The following is a 19,538-nucleotide window of genomic DNA, read 5'->3' as shown; positions in this document are numbered from 1 at the left end:
CACGAGTGAGATTCGATATTGTAGGTTTTGGCATAGTCATTTCACATCGAGTGAGCATCGATGTTGTAGGTGAATGGGTTAATAACAAATTGTTAATTAAGATTTGCCAAAGCATGCCTTGTTAAACCGATTTGTTTCTTAATGAACTCAATGAATTATAGCATTCCAATGTATATCAACAGAAATAGAGCACAAACGAGTCGTATCCGTAGGAGATGGTTTCGACTTGCAGTTCACCGCATATTTTACAAATATACTTACAGGTTGATGCGAACAAACGCCATTTCACTTCTCCAGTTTTATTGATTCGAACAGTCTATATTCCTGAAGTAAATAAACAAACTTGTTTATGTGCTATCTATCTTGAGACAAGACCAGACACAGAGGAGTCGATTCCGGACCAGATAACTGTCAAACTCGGACTAGCTGCAGATTGGTCAATTCCGTCAATTCTGAAGGGCGGCAAACCCCGTCCTATGCAGCCGGGTATTCGATGCCAACATCTCGAGAACAAACAGCTGAGACGTATGCGGTTTTGAACCGTTCTAACAGATACAGTGACTCAAACTCGTAGTCGTACTCCACCATGCCACCATGCCCTTCTTTTGAAAGTTGAAAACAAACTTTCGGAACATTCTATTTAGAAAAAGTCATAATGTCATATGAGAGTTAAAAGGTGTGCTGTTGCAACTATCTTTAGCTGTTTTTAGCTTTATATACGATTGTTTTGGTGTATTCGGAAGGTATATTTATAATTTTTTTTATAGAAGGCTTGGAGGACCCAAAAATCATCTTGGGGGACTTCAATGCTCATCACCGCAACTGGGGAATGCAAACACCAGACGTCAGAGGGAATATCATCGCCGACCTCTTGTAGGCGATGGAGCTCTCGGTCTTAGATGACGGCACTGACACTTTCCGTAGAGGTACGAGCAACACACCCAGTATATCACTGCTAGTTTCAACTTGGTGGATAGATTAGGGTGGAACATAGCAGACGACCTTCATGGCAGCGCCCATCACCCGATAACCATCAGCTTCAACGACCCGCCGCCGCTCACAACTCGCAGACCAAAATGGATCTTCGAAAGAGCTGACAGGACAGCTTTTCAAACATCTTCCGACTTCTTGATATCTAGAGACAACCCAACCACCATTGCCACTTTCAACAAAACCATTATGGAGGCGGCCGAAGTCTCCATCCCAAGAACGAAAACCACTCCGGGGAAAAAAGCGCTGCATTGGTGGTCCGAGGACATCAAAGGGGAGGTCAAGAAGCGGAGAAAGTTTCTGCGTACGGCCAAACGACTACCAGTAGGAGACCCAATGAAGGAAGCTGCCATGAACAGGTATCGAGCGCAACACATCAGAGTACGGCGGTTAATCCGGAATCCGAAGTTAGACAGTTGGACTGGTTTTCTAGAGCTTGAGCTTGAGCTTGGGTAGACTGTACAATTCGTAATTGCTCTCCGTGATTGACCTGAACCTACCAAATAGCACAAAGAACACACAGAATGACGCTTGGGACTAGCAAATCATTCTCGTTGTGCAATTTACGGTGATTCGAGCTTTAAATGGTCAATAACGACGCCGGCCACGTCCTTACAGTCACCAGGGGAAGGGAAGAAATGTTAGTATGATATTCGCCGCCCGAAGGCCAGAAGGGTCGCCTCTATAGCGTGGTTCCCTAGCGAATATCATGGGAGGGATAATTGTTAGTGGGAAGAGGTATGAATCAGGATTCACTATGGTAAGTGATGTGATTATGTATACCTAAACTACTGACCGCTTGACGAAACGAAAATCAGAAAATCCTATAAAACATAACACGCGGGAGATATTATCTTTAAGTATCTTGAGAAAGAAAACCTGTGGTATTAAGTGGACCGGCTATATATTCTATTATTCACCGCACGCATTTTTATCGAAGTCCAATCGCGATAGTGGAGAGTTAACTTTGGGAAATCTGAGAAGGTAACCGAAAGAATTCCGGTAATCGTCGGGTGTACTGTTATAGCACTTCGTTATAGAGACATATTGTGAAAACACGCACCTTTGTGAAGGCATTCCGAAATATGTGAAAAAAATTATAGACCACCTAAAACTGTGTGGAAAACAAGTAGAAGTAAAAAATCGCCTGGCATCCATGAATACCAAAGAATATCAAACCCACGTACACATAAACATCTATGGAGGAGAAACAAACTATAAACAAAACACACAGACCTATTTTGCATTCCTAAAAATAATGCTACCATCCGTTTGATGTACCGTCGATGGGGGCGAGACCAGGCTAACAATATCCCTACAAATACCGCGAATACTTCCGAAAGCTGCGAACCGCCTAGTAGGAGACATATCCTCAACACTCCCAACGCACAGCACTCAACTGCAGTACAAATAGTTACCGTTCAATAACTCACCAAAGTTTGATGTATTTACACATCAAACCCTGATGAATCACCAAACAACAAGCACCCGCACCACAGCTAAGCTCTATGCATCGAAAGTAGTGAAAACATGTCTCCCACCAAACGGCTCACAGCCCTCAAAAATACCCGCAATACCCGCCAAGACAATACCAACAGCAACCTCATTCGTTCCGGCCAAATCCCACCCCCATCGACGGTATGTGAGAATGAGGGGAAAATTAATAAACTTAACTGACGACGCCGCCGCCCGATCGGCTCAGCCTTGCAAGCAATTCCCTGTACGGCAGTACTACCGCTCCGCTCTCGTTATTTCCAAATAACACTCGAAGTATCTCACAGCTCTCTCCAAAATGAACAGTTTCTTCACACATACACACGCATCTAAGAGAAGAACGTCACAGGAACGGGGCATGCCCGGGTGTTATATAAAAATGTTAAAGAGGATTGAAAAGAAATGAAGGACTTAGCTCTCGATGTGACCATCGTATAACGCCTGCAAATTCTGCCTCGGTGATATATTCACTGCGATATATGCACACACACACAACCTGAACTAAACATGAGGAAAAAAAAAACGCAACAATTCTGAGCCTATTCGATGAATTCAAGTAACATAAAATTAACACCATTATATCTTGAATTTTCTAAAAAAAAATCATCCGACTACAATTGAACATCGATTTTTAACGTAACTAACACAGAAACTCAACCGACATATTGTAATTTTCCCGCACGGCGGATAAAACCGAAACACGTGTTGACATGATTTAGCGCGACGAAAAAAACAAACGCGGAGCGAACTAAAATACGTCTACACCCGAAGACTGGCCGCTCGGGACTCCACAGTTGGACTGATTTTCTAGAGTCTATGAACGAAAACCAGTCCTCTGCGGATCTTTGGCGCAGAGTAAATGCACTAAATGTGAAGAGAAGGCCACACAACCCCATTCTTCAAGTGGATGGTATAACCTTCAGCGATCCGGTTGATACTTCAAACACGCTCGGTGAATATTTCGCAGGATTGTCCTCGATCTCCAAATATAAGCCTGATTTCATCCGTCGACAGGGAGCGGGTATCACTTCGGTCAGCAACTTTGTGGTCCCTGTGAGTCGTCCTAATAATCCTCTCAACCGGAACTTCACCATCGAGGAACTTTCTGTTGCCCTACGTTCCGCAAAAGGTGAGTCCACTGGCCCTGACGGTACCGGCTATAAGATGCTGAAACAGTTGTCCCAGCTCGGACAGTCCACCCTTCTCAGCATCTTTAACGGACTGTGGAATACAAACGAATTTCCCGAGGGTTGGAGACACAGCCTAGTAAAACCTATACCGAAGGTTGGTCAAAGCAGCAACAACGTGAATGGCTACCGTGCAATTTCCTTAACCTCCTGTTCATCCAAGATCCTGGAAAGAAAGGCGAATAGACGCCTGGTCACCTTTCTAACCGAAAATAGAAAATTGGACTATCGATAGTTCGCCTTCCGACCAGGTATGGGCACCAACAACTACTTCGCAACCCTCGGAGACGTGATAGCCGAAGCCAACAGGAACCGTCAGCACATGGAGATGGTAGCACTGGACCTGGAAAAGGCATGTAGCAGACCATGGATCCCGTTGGTGCTGAAAACTCTGGCATATTGGGGCGTTGACGTGAAATTACTGCACTTCATCAAGAACTTCGCTACACGCCGAACCTTTGAAGTCAAAATTGGTAACATCAGTTCCCGAGCTTTCCACGAGGAAACAGAAGTACCTCAAGGTTCTGTTCTTGCCGTCACCCTCTTTCTCGTCGCCATGAATAGCCTGTTCCAGGTCCTGCCTGGGGGAGTCTTCGTGTTTGTCTACGCGGACGACATTCTTCTGATGGCAGTGGGTGACACCCATAGGATTCCACGCACCAGGATACAGGATACGGACTGTCTCCGGTCTCCTGCCATTAACACCAGCTGCCTCCGTCTGCTCTGAAATTGGAGAACCTCCCTTCGATCTAATCACAGACTCGGTGATCGTAGTCAGGACTGCCAGTTTCTTGTCGAAAACCAGCGGTAGAGGGGAGACCCACCTGACCGCCCTTAGCAACACGATCCTGCAGTGGGTGGCGCATTCCAACCTCCTCCCCGGTGGCAAAACAATCCTAGTTTGGTGTGAACGACTGGAGGTTCCCAACTGTTCTCGTCGAGAACGGTATTAGGGACAACTTTCGAGCCGGGGCGAGCTCGATCGGTCTGCTAGAATATTTCAAAGCCATCATAGCAGAAAAATACCGTCTCCATGAGATCAGATACTCGGACGGTTCAAAAGGACCATCGGGAGTTGGATTTAGGATAAGCGATAATAATAATAGTCTGATTTCCAGCAAGAAACTTGCGGACATCTGCCAGGTCTTCTCCGCAGAAGTGGCCGGCATCTTCGAGGCAACTACAATTCCATCTTCCAAGCCGTTGCTGGTCGTCTCCGATTCGGCAAGCGCCATTGATGCCATCGGTGCGACCAGGTCCAAACATCCATGGGTACAGGCCATCAGGAAGTACATATTGCCCGACACTGTGCTCATGTGGGTCCCCGGACACAACGGCATCGCAGGGAATGAAGCGGCCAACCGGAATCGGTCACACCAGACCGTTCTTCACTCGGGATGTGCCGCTTGACGATGTGAAGTTGTGGATCACCAACTCTTTCCGCACCTTTTGGACCGAAAGGTTCGCAGAGAGGGGGCAGTTCCTCAGAAAAGTCAAGGGTACGATTGTCAGGTTTGACGATGTTAAAGGAATGAGAGAACAACGAATCCTATCCAGACTGAGGACCGGTCACTGCTCGGTCTCACACGGATTCAATAGAGGACCTTTCCATCTACTCTGCGATCTCTGCCAAATCCACAACTCCGTCGAGCACTTCTTGTGTGGTTGCCCGAAATTTGATGATCTGCGAAACCTTCATGGAATCAGCGGGAGTGTAAGAGACATCTTGAGGGACGATCCAGCAAGAGTAGCAGCGCTTGTCTGCTACCTAAAAGATGCCGAACTATTTTTTAAGATCTAGCGTCTGAACAATGGATTAGACAAGAAGATCCTTGTTCCTTCCCCTCCACGATGAAGGGGAATAAGAACACTTCGGCATCTTCAACGGCACGGCTTCCTCTCCACTGGCCTGGAGCCATGGGTCGAGAACATCCTTGCCATCTGGTCCAGGAAGCAAACAGCAAGTTCCTCGTTAAGTTATGTTCCGCAAAAGGATTTATATGTGTTTAATTTTTACGTCCGATATTTATGTGATGCCGTCGATGAAGAGGCGAACCAGTCCAGGGGGCTGAAAACCTCTCAAATAAAGAATTTTTCATTGTTTTCATCAAGTGGTTTTTAAAATCTTTATTTTTTATATTTAGGTAGCAGGGCCCTGGTTGGAAATAATCACCGTTCCGTTTTGGCAGCCAAGATTGGGTCGAATATAGGGCCCTATTCCAGAAGACAAGACGAGAAGACGAGCGCTTGTCTCGTTTGTTTGCATATTCCAGAAGCCGAGCTAGACTAAAAACAGACAAGTAGCTTGTCTGACTCGAACGTCCGGCCGCGTTCGCTGGTGAATCAGTCGAGTCGTTGTCTATTGTGTTTGTCCACCTTGTGGATTCAAAGCACCAGTTTTCCTTTGTTCCGTTCATATCTTCAGAAATTGTTTCACGATTTGATGATAGAAACAATGTTGCTGATGTTGTTTTTATTTTTGATCATTCTGTTTTTCAGATTGTTTTTAAAACTCTAGTTAATTCAGGTGATACATACTATGCTAAATTTAATCAATCTGTTTTTTTTTCGATACTGCGTTGGAATACATTGAAAATTGGAAGGCTAGTCTAGGAGAAACACAATAGATTGTATGGATTGTATTAAAGTTCATTCCTAAATGGTCAGATGTTCAAAGTAGCATTAGGTAAAAAAATCGAGTTCAAATAGATGAATATATTTTATTTGATAAGTGGATAAAAATGTGTAACAAAGAATTCGCGCCAGTTGCAAATCGGAAGATGCAGATGTTTACAGAGATAGAAAACGATTTTTTAGAGTGTAATAATTCGTGAAACTAACGGATTGTAGAGCAATTCCACGCCAAATCAGCCGGCAGTTGCCCTGATAGTCTCCATTTTTTTTAAGTTTGTACGTCTAGTGGCAGTTACCAAAATCATTATTTTCATTATCAGATGACTAATTTTATTTACGATTGATTTTTTATCAGGGCATGTCTAGGAAATTTTTAATACTGAACTCAATTTTTGAGTAAGATTTTCAACGTTGCATTCAAATTGTTTTGTTCCTAAATAGTTAATTGATTTCCCAATCATTTAGAGTAATGATTATTTCGAAAAAAGGTCAATTATATTGGATACGCTCCTATTAAAATCATTTGTAAAAATGGTCATTTAAAAATAAAAATTACGACTTCAAACAGTTGCAATACCATTTTTTTTAAATTAGAAGGATGGTGTCCAAGACTCGATCGGATTGTAAACGTAAGACTTCAAAATGTTTGCCGTCGAGGACAAGCGTTGCGGAACAAACTTTCATCTTCAGTTTTCGCCGAAGAACACAGTCTTCACCCCAGGAAAATACCCTTATTACATCCGGCTTGAACTACGCTGCGGTTTGACTTTGAAGCCACATTTTCTTGTTCTGTTTGAAGTTTCGAGAATTTCTTCTAACTTCAGGAAGTTAATTACGTTGCCTACCGTAGTTTGAGCCTCTTCTTCTGCATCCCTTTAGTTTAACACGGATTTTGTTAAAAAAAAGGTCACGAAGGATTGTTAAAAGGATTTTTTTTCTGCCATGAACAATATGTGGACAACGGAAAAGTTACGACTCAATGTTGAAACCATGAAAGTTATGATAATTGTCTAACAGATCTTTGATCTAGAATTTGATGATAAAACTTCCAAAAATCACAATATCCTTCATAACGTCACTTCATCATCTAAATATTCCTTCGTTGAATTCTTGAGATTTTTTGATTCTTTCGTTTTATACTCAGTTTTATTCATTTAATAAAATTTTTCGAAAAATTCAAGTTTTTTTTGCTGACTTACGTGTCCCGTTTTTATTCCTGAACTATTTGGTCAGCCTAGTAATGTGCATTCGTCGTACCTATTGTTTCGAAGTTGCTATGAATGTGAAAAAACTAGAGTACATCACTGATCATACTGAGAAAAAGTGACAGAAGTCTTTCCAGTCTACCAAATGAAACATTTCAATGAAACTCGTGTACTGAAATAGAACATTTTACTCGTCTCGACAGTGACTGAAGCCGAGCCGAGATGAGACGAATTGTTCGTCTCGTCATATAGAATAGGACCCATTATGTCAACGATCGACCTCAAATACTACCACCGTGCAATCGATTTATTAACCTCTTAAATGCATTCGTCGAACAATTTGACGCCACTTTCTTGCCAACATGTGCAAGGCACCGACCTGTTTGCAGCGCTGCTCGCCTCTTGTTTGTATTTCAAATTTGTTTGTTATTCAAATGAAATGAAACATGGAAAGGAAAATACATGATTAGTTTCAGTCATTTTAGTAAAAAAAATAAATATAATGGAATGGTACATCCGGTTTGTCCGGATTGGCGATTGAAGTTCAGCAGAGAACGTTGATAAATACCTCTTTTCCGTTGATAGTTTTCTTCTTGATACACACATGTTGCTGAGAATTCTTGAATTTGCGCGAAGCACGGGACGTCCGATGGGGAAAGTTGTTTGAAATACCATCGATGGTAAGGCCCTGTTGCTGTTGTTGTTGTTACTGTGGACCGGCACGGTCACCAGGGCTTGGAGGATACTGCTGCGGAAATTGTTGATGCTGTTGGGTGCTATCACAGTGGAAAACCGCACTGTGATGATGGGGGAAATCATCTTTATCACTAATCGATTGGTGGAAGCAGTCTTAAGAAAACATACGCCTCATTCTATACACACACATACACATCAAATTCTAGCGCTCGCTTTGTCTTCGCTCGTACTAAGCAAAGCATAAAAACAACAGCCTGCGTCTGCGTCTATGAATCGTATACGTGAAGAAAAATATCTCAACTGAGAGGGCAATCCAAATTCAAGCACGCAGTATAGAAATACGGCGCAAAATTCAGCGCGAGAACGGCGCTGACAACCAAACATTTCATCTGTGTTTCGGAGCGTGCTCATTCGCCAGAGCGCAAGTGTACACAAGGAGTGGGAGCTCAACTGGGTACAAAAATCTTGTTGCGCATCACCACCTCTGAAGACTGGGTGGAAGCATAACATTCGGATATGAATACAGCCGACAACAAAATAAAATAATTAGTGAATGAAATATTTTTAACACGTAGCTCTCGCATATATTGGGTAATCCATCTCTTTGATTATCTTATTTTTTATTGTTAGTCCTTTGTTGTGTTATCCTCTAATTTCGTTACCCGAGGTGACGTGGCCAGACTAAACTGCGGATAATCGAGGTTCTACTGTACCTGATATTTCAAGAAACTGAGATTAAAGACGAGTTGAATGCTACCCGGAGAGCTGAATATGTTACACGAGTTGAGATTATGTATTGTTTCTGTCAATTCAACTTGATTCATTTGTCATTCAAAGTGTTCTAAGTATCATATTTATTACATATCTTAAACGAAAGATACAACAAAAAGAATCAATTATTCAAAATTTAGAAATTGCTGAAAAAAATACAAAAAAAAGAACTTCCACAGTGTTCAACACAACGGCTTAACATGGTTTACATGGTATGGTTAAACAACTTTGATAATATTATTCTATAAAAAGATATCTAGAAAGTCAATGAATAAATTTCCCCTTCTGAGCGAATTTCTTTTGCAATCACATAACCCAGCTGCGATTGCTGTTCAGCTAGTTTGCCGATTGTTGTTTGCTGTTTGTCCATTTCTGAAAAAAATAAAACACATTTTGAATTCGTGGATAGAGCAGCCAGAAACGGAGTTACCATTGATAGCACACGTATGCGCAGCACATGGGAAATTCAGTTGTTGTGTCAGCTTACGAATGAATTCTCTCTTAACACTGGCCACATTACCATAATCGATAAACTGTACCAGGAATGTATTCTGCTCCGGCTGTGGTTTAACACAAACCGCCCGATACCAAAGGTTATCCGCATCGAATATAGCCACACACAACTCGTCTAGTCTGCAATACATATTACATATACATATTAGCCACATACCACGTGGACAGGAAAAGCACGATTCACACACCCTCCCCCCTCCGTGGACAAGCGTGGACATTTCTTATATACCTCCCCCCTCCGTGGACATTTCTTATATACCTCCCCCCTCCCTCCTTTTGACCACGTGTACATTCCTAATTTCTTGGAAAAATATTTAAAAAAATTTAATTGTGTGCGAGTTTTATTTAAAGTTTGTTCCTATTTTCGGTTTTATGTTTTTTTTAATCAAAAAAAATTGAATACAGGGAAACTTCGATATAACGTACCCTCGTTATAACGTACCCTCGATATAACGTCACTCGATATAACGTACATTTTACCTCGATATAACGTACACCTTTTCAAAGTGTAAAGGAATTTTTTTTCAATATTTTTTTTCTGATAGAACAATGAATTATCTGTATTGTAATGATAATACAAGTTTTGTACCTTCAGTCAATCTCGAAATACAGCTGGTTTTGTGATTCCAGATTCTACATGAATCAACTTCAATCAACAGTACGAAGGGAAACATCATGAGAAAGGCTGGCTTCGTCTTCTGATTGAATTTATTCATTAACTTGACTAAAACAGCAACACAATAATGTATTATAGACTACGTTTGTGAGTACTTCATTATGCTTCGATATAACGTACAATTCGATACAACGTACAATTTTGAAAGTGAAATGTACGTTATATCGAAGTTTACCTGTACTTCTATCCGGACCATGACCGCATAGTTGACGCAGGAATATGTTACGAGATTTGTTTCATGTTGTTTTTGTATATCTTCGAACAAGAGATAATGATTTAAAAAAAATAAGTAGCTACGATTCGAGGTTGTGTTATTTGTGATATTCTAGGGCCGAGATTCTCAAACTATTTTGGGTTGGAGACCCTTTTTTCAGAATTAAGTGGTACCTACTCAGACACTTATAGCCAAACTTCTTCAATCATACGAGATTATTAATAACTTGATATCATGAATGGACACCAAATTCGGTAAATATTAAGTGTAATTAACCAATTAACGACCAAACTGTAAAAAATATTTTTTTACGAAAGCCATTGATGTAAAATTAACGAAAGCCATTGATGTAAAAACTAAGATTCCCAAAGCCATGAAAAAATATCGGAGATGCTGTTCGATTTTTCGAACGCTTGGCCTAATATGGGTTAACAATTATTGATACAAATTACTTACAAATACAAATTGCATACAAATACTTCAAGTAGGTTATTAAGTTTGAAAAAAATTGCAAAGTAAAGATAAAAAACATGAAAAATCAATGTAATGGATGAACCTGATGATTTTCTACCAATCTATCTAAGTCCAGTTCAAAAATAACAAAGAAAATCGAACATTAACAACTTTTGGGTCGAAAGTTTCGTGGAGTAATTAAAAAAAACAGCAAAATATTAAAACATGTTCTGGTATCTACGCTGTTACTATTTCATAAATAGCACAAATGTATGGTTACGCTACGCGCGTAGGTAACTAAATATTTTGTAAATTCGTTTTCAATCACTTTACTTCAATTCACTTTATTTATCTACTAGCTGACCCGGCAAACTTCTTCCCGCCCAAAATTTGGTTTTTGTTATCAATACCTTCAAACATTCACGTTTTCTTACTATGAGCAAGTTTATGGGTCAATCGCAGAACTGTTCATTGATTGATCTTCTAAACGACTCCATTGAATTTACCTTTTACTATATAATTCCTAGTATTTCTGACAAAACTCATCATTATAATACCAGATTATTTTCAGACACAATTCTCGTTCAAGATTTTTCAACCACTTGCAAATAACATGTTTCTCCATTTGGAATAAATGTTTAATACATAAAATATGATAGAATTAAGACAGCCCTAAATCGGACAATTCCTTCCTCGAGCTCTGCTCTTATCAACACATTCGGCGATACTTTTTTATTGGTAAAGATAGAAGAAGATATAGGAGTGCGTTTCATCGTGCGTAGTACATATGGGAATTTTATTTTCCGAATTTTCCTTTTTTCCTTCAGAGTTTTTCGAAAACTTTCAATTTCAAATGTTTGGTTGGAATATTTTCGGTTGAAATATGTGTAATATTTTATTGGACCCCCTCTCCATTCCAGAGGAGGGAGGGGTGTCAGTCATACCATCATAGAAACATTTCTCATACCCAAAAACCCTCACATCCCAAATTATGCTTGATGAGTTTTCGAGTTATGCAGATGTTAATGTTTGTGTGCCCCCTGGAATTTGTGAGAGGGGAGGAGTGTCTATTCACCATGGAAACGATTGGTGTCCCCTAAAACATTCGCATGATAAATTTGGTTCCATTTGCTTGATTAATTTTCGACTTATGCAGAAATTTGACTTTCATTTGTATGGCAGCTCCCCCTTAGAGAGGAGGGTGGAGTGTCTAACCACCGTAAAAACATTTTTTGCACACTAAAACCTCTACATGTCAAATTTGGTTTCATTTGCTTCATTAATTCTCGAGTTATGCAGAAATTTGTTTCATTTTTATGGCAGCCCCACATAAGAGAGGGGGAGGAGTATCTAACCGCCATAGAATCATTTATTACACCCTAAAACCTCGACATGCAAAATTTGGTTTCATTTGCTTGAATTATTCTCGAGTAATGCAGAAATTTGTGTTTCTTTTGTCTGGCAGCCCACCTTAGATAGGGGGGAGGGTTCTCAAACTATCACGAAAACCTATCACGCCCCAAAAACCCCTACATACCAATTTTCAAGTTGATCGGTTAAGTAGTTTCCGAGTCCATAAGAATCAGACAGACAGACAGAAATACATTTTTATATATATAGATGTAATCACTTTGTAATCTCTTGAATTGAATTAGTAGACAACTGTATTATCATTATGTACAGTAATGAGCTTGCATAAAAGCAAAAATGTGAAGTTACCTTAGATTTCACTTTCGCAAGAGTTTCGACGTAGGATTACGTCTTTTTATCTGTTTAGGGGTGTAAGGTCAAAGTTCCGAAAACAAGAGGTTACGTCGGAGGTGCAAGGTTTTGAGCGTCAATAACTCTTTGGTGACTTATTGTGTAATTTCGAGAGAATCGCGTAAGAAATGATTGCCCCTTTCAACGCGCTCGTCACACACTTGCGCGCACTCGCCGAATTTCTCTTCCCAACTGGGCGACCATAAGCAGCTCGCATAATTTCGAGAAAATCGCGTAAAAAATACGGAAAAATCGCGTTAAAAAAGAATCCAGTGTATAAGGTTAATATGTCTCTGCTGGATAAACTAAGTGGCATGAAAGATCAAAGTTCTACGAGTGACTTTGTTTTTTACTTATTAACCCCTGTGTAGTATATTAGGCTACAATTAATGACGATTATTCAAATATGTCCCACCTCCTCTATTGACTAACCTTTGAACCTTTGTACGACCCTGGGCAGAAAGGAAGACATAATGTATGTCAAGAAAGGAAGACAGTTTAGGAAAGACACGATTCAGAACGGACGCATTACCACAATCTGGCGACGAGGATATAGAAGTTCAAAAAGAAAAGGGCAAATATGAAATGGAAAAATGATGACTGAGAGTCGGTTATATTGTTAGTTTAAATATTTTTGGGTGGTGATGATCATTATAGCGAGAATTGCAAAGAATTATCCAGTGTGACAGAAAATATTCTGGATTAGGGATGCAGAAATCGTATGGATTTCTCCAGATAATATGCGAGTACTGCTGAAGGTGCTCCAGATTAACTTGGTCTTCCCTAGTTAACTTAGTTAAGATATAACCCACTCCCACTTTTTTTTTGTTTTGGGTGGGAAAAGCTGCTTCCTTTGCAAAACCAAAAAGCCGTATCCATAGGGTTTGTAGACAACTTTTCGCATAGAGAGAACACTATGATTTTGATGAGAATCCACAATGTGTGACATTTTTTTAAACTGTTTAATCTGTTTGCCCGTTTTTCGCAGCTTCAACTAATCGTTCAAATATATTTCTGAGCCACAAAGGTTTGATGTTTATAGGATTGGCGCAAATTCGATAGAGCGCTCATTATAATGCTGTGAAAGTAATTCATAGGCACAGCCACTGGAATTTTGTGCGACTGAAATACTAGATCAAATGCACGGTCCCTTCTAGCAGCAGTTTATGATTTATTACTTCTATGTTATCTGTACTTCTGGTGCGTTGTACTACATGAAGCAGATCTAGCGTAGACTATACGCATACCAAAGGACGATCACTGGGTAGCGTTGTGACCAGACTCAATGTACTTATAATCTTTTTTGCTGTTGAAAGGAACAGTCTAATCGAAAAGGCCTCTTAGAAGGCTTTATTAAAATCCAACGATTAAAAATTAGCTACTGAAAGGAAAATTCTTCATAAGATAAGCAAACCAGGCAAGAGGCCGTCTGGATCCGGGTTAACAGGAGGGAATGTTGGAGTGCATTAGTCACTCTTATCGGAAATTGCAATTTTTAAAGCACATGTTATGGGCATATGCCAGCGAACCGGAAAACGTCAATTTGACAAACTGGCAAATTTATATTACCGAGTTTCGGAAAGCGAGCTTTTGTTACAAATACCAAGATTCAAGTTTCCGTGGCATCTTGTGGATAGGCTTATCAAAATTGAAATTAATTAGAAATTTGCAAACTATGATGGGGTAGGCATGCTTAACACGTTGAGGTCCATCCTATTAATGCTGCGCTTTCCATTGAGCCCACATTAAGAGAGCAAAAGCGCACTGTCGGTCGCAGCTCCCAAAAATATTTATCTGATAATAGAACGATAGACGATAGAAATTCGACTAAAAAGTCTCATTTTAACATTCAAAAATAAACCTTATTACCTTACTTTGTCGGTTCCAGTGACCATCGCTTGAAGGTTTCGTGATTTCTTGTAAATTTGATTTTTCATTAAAAAACGAAATCAAGGAGTGAAAAACAAGGTATTATTAGAGGGAAGCCTAGAAGTCCACCCCGGTGTCACCCGGTAACGCTATGCCACTGGGTTTATGGTTTATATTGATTGTCCCAAGATTTTTTCATTCAAAGTTGTTGTATATTATTTGACTTTGCATAACTCGTCACAATTTGCGAAAAAACTAGCGAGCTGCAAATGAAGATGCAATCCATTGAGTTTATTTCGATCAAATAATGTGGCGGTCAAATAATTGATTGTCATCACAAACTTTCCGGACCCCACCAAAGCTAATTCCAAAAATTCCTACAATTTGAGAAGAGCATCGCTGTTAGAAAGGAGGATTTGATTTGGAGATATGGCCCATGCGCCTTTACAATAATTTTCGAAAAAACCTTAGAAGTTTTCGAAGGATAAAAACGAAGAAGAAACATCATGATCGGAAGCTAGAACGAAGCTCACAGTTAAGAAATGCATTTTTAATGTTACAATACTAACAGTCTGTGATGGTGTCTTCATACTGGCAGAATGAATGATCCTCTACTAACAATGAGAATAAATCGATCACTCACAGGTTTTATGTGCGTTACTTCCAAAATATAGATTTCAATGAAGAAAATATTAGAGAAGTATGAATGGATAGTGTTCCCGTGGTCGTGTGGTTAGCGTCACACATTATCATACCGGATGTTCGGTTTTGGATTCGTCACGTCAATTAGAATAACCATTTTCTAGAATTCAATTGACCAGAAATGAAATGAAGAACGATGATGACTGATATTGTTGTCATGTTGACGGAGAATGCCAAAAGACTCTAAGCGAAGCGACTGAAACATTCGATTTTCATATGTCGTCTTCGATAATATTGGAGCCATTCATTATTTTACATGCTGGTTTCTTTTCCTCTACCCCTCCTAAAGTTATCCATGCAGATTGTGGACAGCCTCCTATTGAAATTTTTTTAGTATACCGATTACTTACTCTGGGCAATAACCGTCTCCATCGATGCAAGCGACGTGTTTGTTCACTTGGTCTGTTAATTTGTTATATCGCTCGACATTCTCATCGTTTGCTTCACAAACTGTCAGCACTCCTCGTGTTACGTCGCCATCATCTAAAATTGTTAGTTTAACGCCACTTTTTCCAGCAGGTAATTCAATCATCATCAAATTATTGATATAGAACTTTTCCGTCGCTGTAGGTTTTGGATCTATTTCCACTTTTGCCATTCGCTCTTGTAGTTCTAGCGCATGTGCCTCGGCTTTCTCCCGCTCCAGCCGATCCTGTGCGGCCTTCGCCTGAGCTTCTGCTGCTGCAATAGCTCTTTGCGCAGCAGCTTCTTCCTGTTCGCGCTTTTCTCTAGTTGCCTCGTCAGCTTCGCGCTGTTTTCTAGCTGCTTCATCTGCCTCGCGTAATCTCATGTTATGATGTTCCATCAAAATCGTAGCCAACGAGCGGTTTGTTGTAGTGTCAATTAACTTTACCGCGTGGGTGCTCGAGCCAGTCTCCGTCAACAACCGGAAAGCTCTTTTGTCCGTCTTGTAGCTGTCTAGTTGTAGCCGTACAATCTCGCAGTCCTTCACGATGGAGAGGTTGAGGTCACTTATTTCAACGTTCAATGTGTGTACCGGTAAATTGCTGATGAAGTTGTTAGCGTGATACAATTTTCCAAACATCACATTTTTTATACATCCGTTATCGAGATCGAGTAGTTCTATCTCATTGTTGCTTGACCCAGTCCGCATAACGAGCGCTCTGTATGGCATCATTATATCATCAACGCCTACGACAACATCATCCGCCGAAGGAAGTGCCTCGAGCGGTTTCAGTGTTGGCAGAATTGTTTGCATCATTTCGGTGTAGACATTAATTTTGTCTTGCTGACAAATGATCACTTTATTTGCGCTCAAAACCGATGTTATTCGGACAGCACATTTATCCTCTGGTATCGCTGACCAGTAGCGAATGCCAACTTGCTTGACATCGCACACGAATTCGCTGAATTCGACCTCGGCAAGCGATCGTTTTCCCTCTGCATCTTTGAGCATACCTTTCAGTACCCGACGCTGCTTATCGTAACCCAGTCGCTCGAAGTTAAACGCGAAGCCACTCGAATAGCACAAGCGTCTAAACTCCTGCTCATTCATTACTATTTTGCAAATGCTCATCTGCAAGACGAGGTGAGGTTTCGACATATACTGGGTTGGAAGCGCCCGAATATTTTCCTCATTCGATACAACTTCAAACGATCCGTTATCGACAGTGTAAATGATTTGATTTGTGTCGTGCTGTGCAATTATCAGTCCTCGGGACCAGCCTACCCCGAAGCAATCAATGCAAATCAAATCACCTTCTTTCGGATTCTTCGCAGATGAAAATTTCGGAGCCACCTCTAGTAGCTCCGAATAGAGAACCTTCATAAGCGGTCTTATCGCAGCGTTGGATAACATGACCAGTGATTTTGTGGGAGTAAAAATAGCGATTATTCCTCCGCTGCCAATGGTCTCTTCGCCGCTTCCCAGTGAATCTATCAAATAATCAATCGAAACATCTTTTTCCATCTCAACAACTTTGCAGTCTCCCTCTGAACCAACAACGTTAATACGAAGATGTTCGTACACCTCAAGAGGTTGAGTAAGATTTTGAATTTCTATCTCGAAGGCGAACCGACGAAGGTTCTTCATCAACAGCAGCGGGGCACGGAGAGCCGAGGCCGGTATTATCAAATCGTTTCCATAGTCGATCAAGCGAATCCTAACATTGGCTGGTTCGATCTGGAATTAGAAAAAAAAACGTTAGAAATCAAATTCATTGAAACTCAGAAACAATTCGTCAAACCTTCGCTAAAACTACCGCTCTATAATAAATGTCTTCAAAAGGTGCCGCGTAAATATCATCCAGCTGGATGGCATCGTAAGCAATCAGATCCCCATTCGGGTTCAACTGTCCATGGATATCACGCAACAGTTTGTCACATTCCACTTCATGGGAAGCCAAAATAACCCACGCTCGCTTCGGTTGATCTGGCACTACATATTCGACTATGACTTCGAAGAATTCTCCATCTTTAACCGTGATTGGGAAGTGTAGCATCCATGGTTTAGTCTGACTATTTGCGGTCGTCGCCGGGGCACACGCATTTGGCTCCGACTCTTTCATACTGTTATCAGATTTTGTTGCCGTTTGTTTGCGTTGGACTATTTCGAGCTTTCGTGTTGCTAAAAAATGAGATTTCGGTTTATCAAAATGCGAGGATTGTTCCGATGGAGAAATTTCTTCAATCGTGGGTCGCGTGAAGGGCTTATCGCAATCCTCTGCTGCCGTTATTCTCAATTCTTTAACCGAGTTATGGCCGTCTTTGGGATCATTATTATCCCCATTGCCATGGGGAAGTTTAGCTGTATTTTCGCGATTAACCGACATTTCGACCGTTCTCACGGGGATGTTAGGCTTGCGTAATGGTTTCAATGAGCGACTATTGTTTTGCAACATCCGTGTTGAAGCTTGCTCAATGAGGGAAGAACTTTTCAGAGGCAGGGTAACACCTCCTGCCAAAATGTTCAAATAGCTATCATTCGGGTACAATTTTCTAGAAAAGAAAAAAAAACCTTCTTGTATCGGCCATTTTAGCACCGAGAAAGTTGTATACTCACGGAACAACGATGCAGATTTTCTTGTGCTCGGACCAATCCCGGATTTGGCACTCAACAGAACAGTACACCTCCAGGCAGCGACTGCACATTAGGTCAGCCGGCTGTTGGCAGAGGCAACACTTTTTTAAAATATTCATTTCTGCTTTTCAAAGATTTCTTTTTCAGTTTACTATCAGTATCCTTGCCTTATGAAAATTTTAACAGAACTCAGCACGCGGATTTTTGCAAGAAATGAAAAGGTTTACCAGGGATGCCGGAAGATATTTTTGTAATCTGTGGGAGTGCTGCCAAATTTTTCAATACGGAAAATGTTTGTGGTTTTGACGTAGGATTACGTCTTTCGGGAACATATTGGGGGTACAAATTGAAAAACGAAAACAGATCGCATCATGAAAAAATGTCAAATTTTAAACGCTTATTGCTAAATCATTTCATGATGGACGGATGGAATTTTTGTTAACCACTTTACCGAACCAAAGGGATTTTTTAAAACTAAATCATAGACGCTTGTTTCAATTCTGAATTATGACTAACTTTATTCTGGTCGAATCTTTCCTTAAATACCTATCCACTATATATGAAAGCAAACCTTGTTGATGTCTTCTCATTCTGCGCTGATAAAATGTTGACAATTAGATTTCTCGGTGTAATATTAGTAAACATTGGTTGAGTTGATCGTGGCATTGGTTCTTATGATGCTAGATGATGATTCGCTGTTATCCTCTCGCTACGATGATGAATAAACGCTGGCTAAATATCGGACTAGATAAAGATTCCATTCGGATGGTTTGTAAACACCAGATAATGCTGGATGGCGATGATTCGTAAGTATTCGTCGGTGCGTTTGTTGAATGATACAAGATGTTGATGTTTGGAAAGTAGAACGGTAATCGTTGGAGGTGTGATTCTATTGATTCGTCAGCATTACATTGGTTGCATTAGTTGAATGATGAAAATGTTGATGTTTGGAAATATGAACAGTTGATCAGCGTTTTCGGAAATTCGTTGATACGAAGTTTTATTTATGTTTTCAGGATCGGGAAAGTGAATGTGGTCGATGAGTCATCCTTTGGGAAAGGGGATGGTGATAACTTATATATAAATGGATTTCTGTCTGTCTGTCTGTCTGATTCTTATGGACTCGGAAACTACTTAACCGATCAACATGAAAATTGGTATGTAGGGGTTTTTGGGGCCGGGGAAGGTTTTCGTGATAGTTTGAGACCCCTCCCCCTCTCTAAGGGGGGGGCTGCCATACAAATGGAACACAAATTTCTGCCTTACGCGAGAATATTGATTCAAGCAAATGGAACCAAATACTAGGAATTTTATAGTAAAAGGTAAATTCAAT

The 19,538-nt window shown here is 40.6% G+C and overlaps 1 protein-coding gene across 1 annotated transcript; it reads right to left on the bottom strand.

The window, feature by feature from the left end:
• Window positions 1-8,860: 8,860 nt before the first annotated feature.
• Window positions 8,861-18,540, bottom strand: LOC129779870 (uncharacterized). The gene is made up of 5 exons (XM_055787613.1): window positions 18,188-18,540; window positions 17,373-18,123; window positions 15,516-17,308; window positions 9,408-9,610; window positions 8,861-9,349 (listed from the first exon to the last, which is right to left on the bottom strand). The coding sequence occupies exons 1-5, from the start codon at window positions 18,322-18,324 to the stop codon at window positions 9,234-9,236; spliced, it is 3,000 nt and encodes a 999-aa protein (XP_055643588.1). The 5' UTR covers window positions 18,325-18,540; the 3' UTR covers window positions 8,861-9,233.
• Between the last annotated feature and the right edge of the window lie 998 nt (window positions 18,541-19,538).

This window comes from Toxorhynchites rutilus, chromosome 3, assembly GCF_029784135.1.
Source record: "Toxorhynchites rutilus septentrionalis strain SRP chromosome 3, ASM2978413v1, whole genome shotgun sequence".
Lineage (NCBI taxonomy): Eukaryota > Metazoa > Arthropoda > Insecta > Diptera > Culicidae > Toxorhynchites > Toxorhynchites rutilus.
Note: the sequence above shows the minus strand (reverse complement) of the source record. Positions and strands in the feature narration are given on the sequence as shown.

Excerpts from the sequence above, each read along its gene's own strand:
- LOC129779870 (XM_055787613.1), bottom strand. The coding sequence starts at position 18,324 with ATGAATATTTTAAAAAAGTGTTGCCTCTGCCAACAGCCGGCTGACCTA. Across the intron at positions 18,124-18,187 it reads AAAATCTGCATCGTTGTTCC|AAAATTGTACCCGAATGATA; the intron begins GTGAGTATACAA and ends TTTCTTTTCTAG. Across the intron at positions 9,350-9,407 it reads GCATACGTGTGCTATCAATG|AAATGGACAAACAGCAAACA; the intron begins GTAACTCCGTTT and ends TATTTTTTTCAG.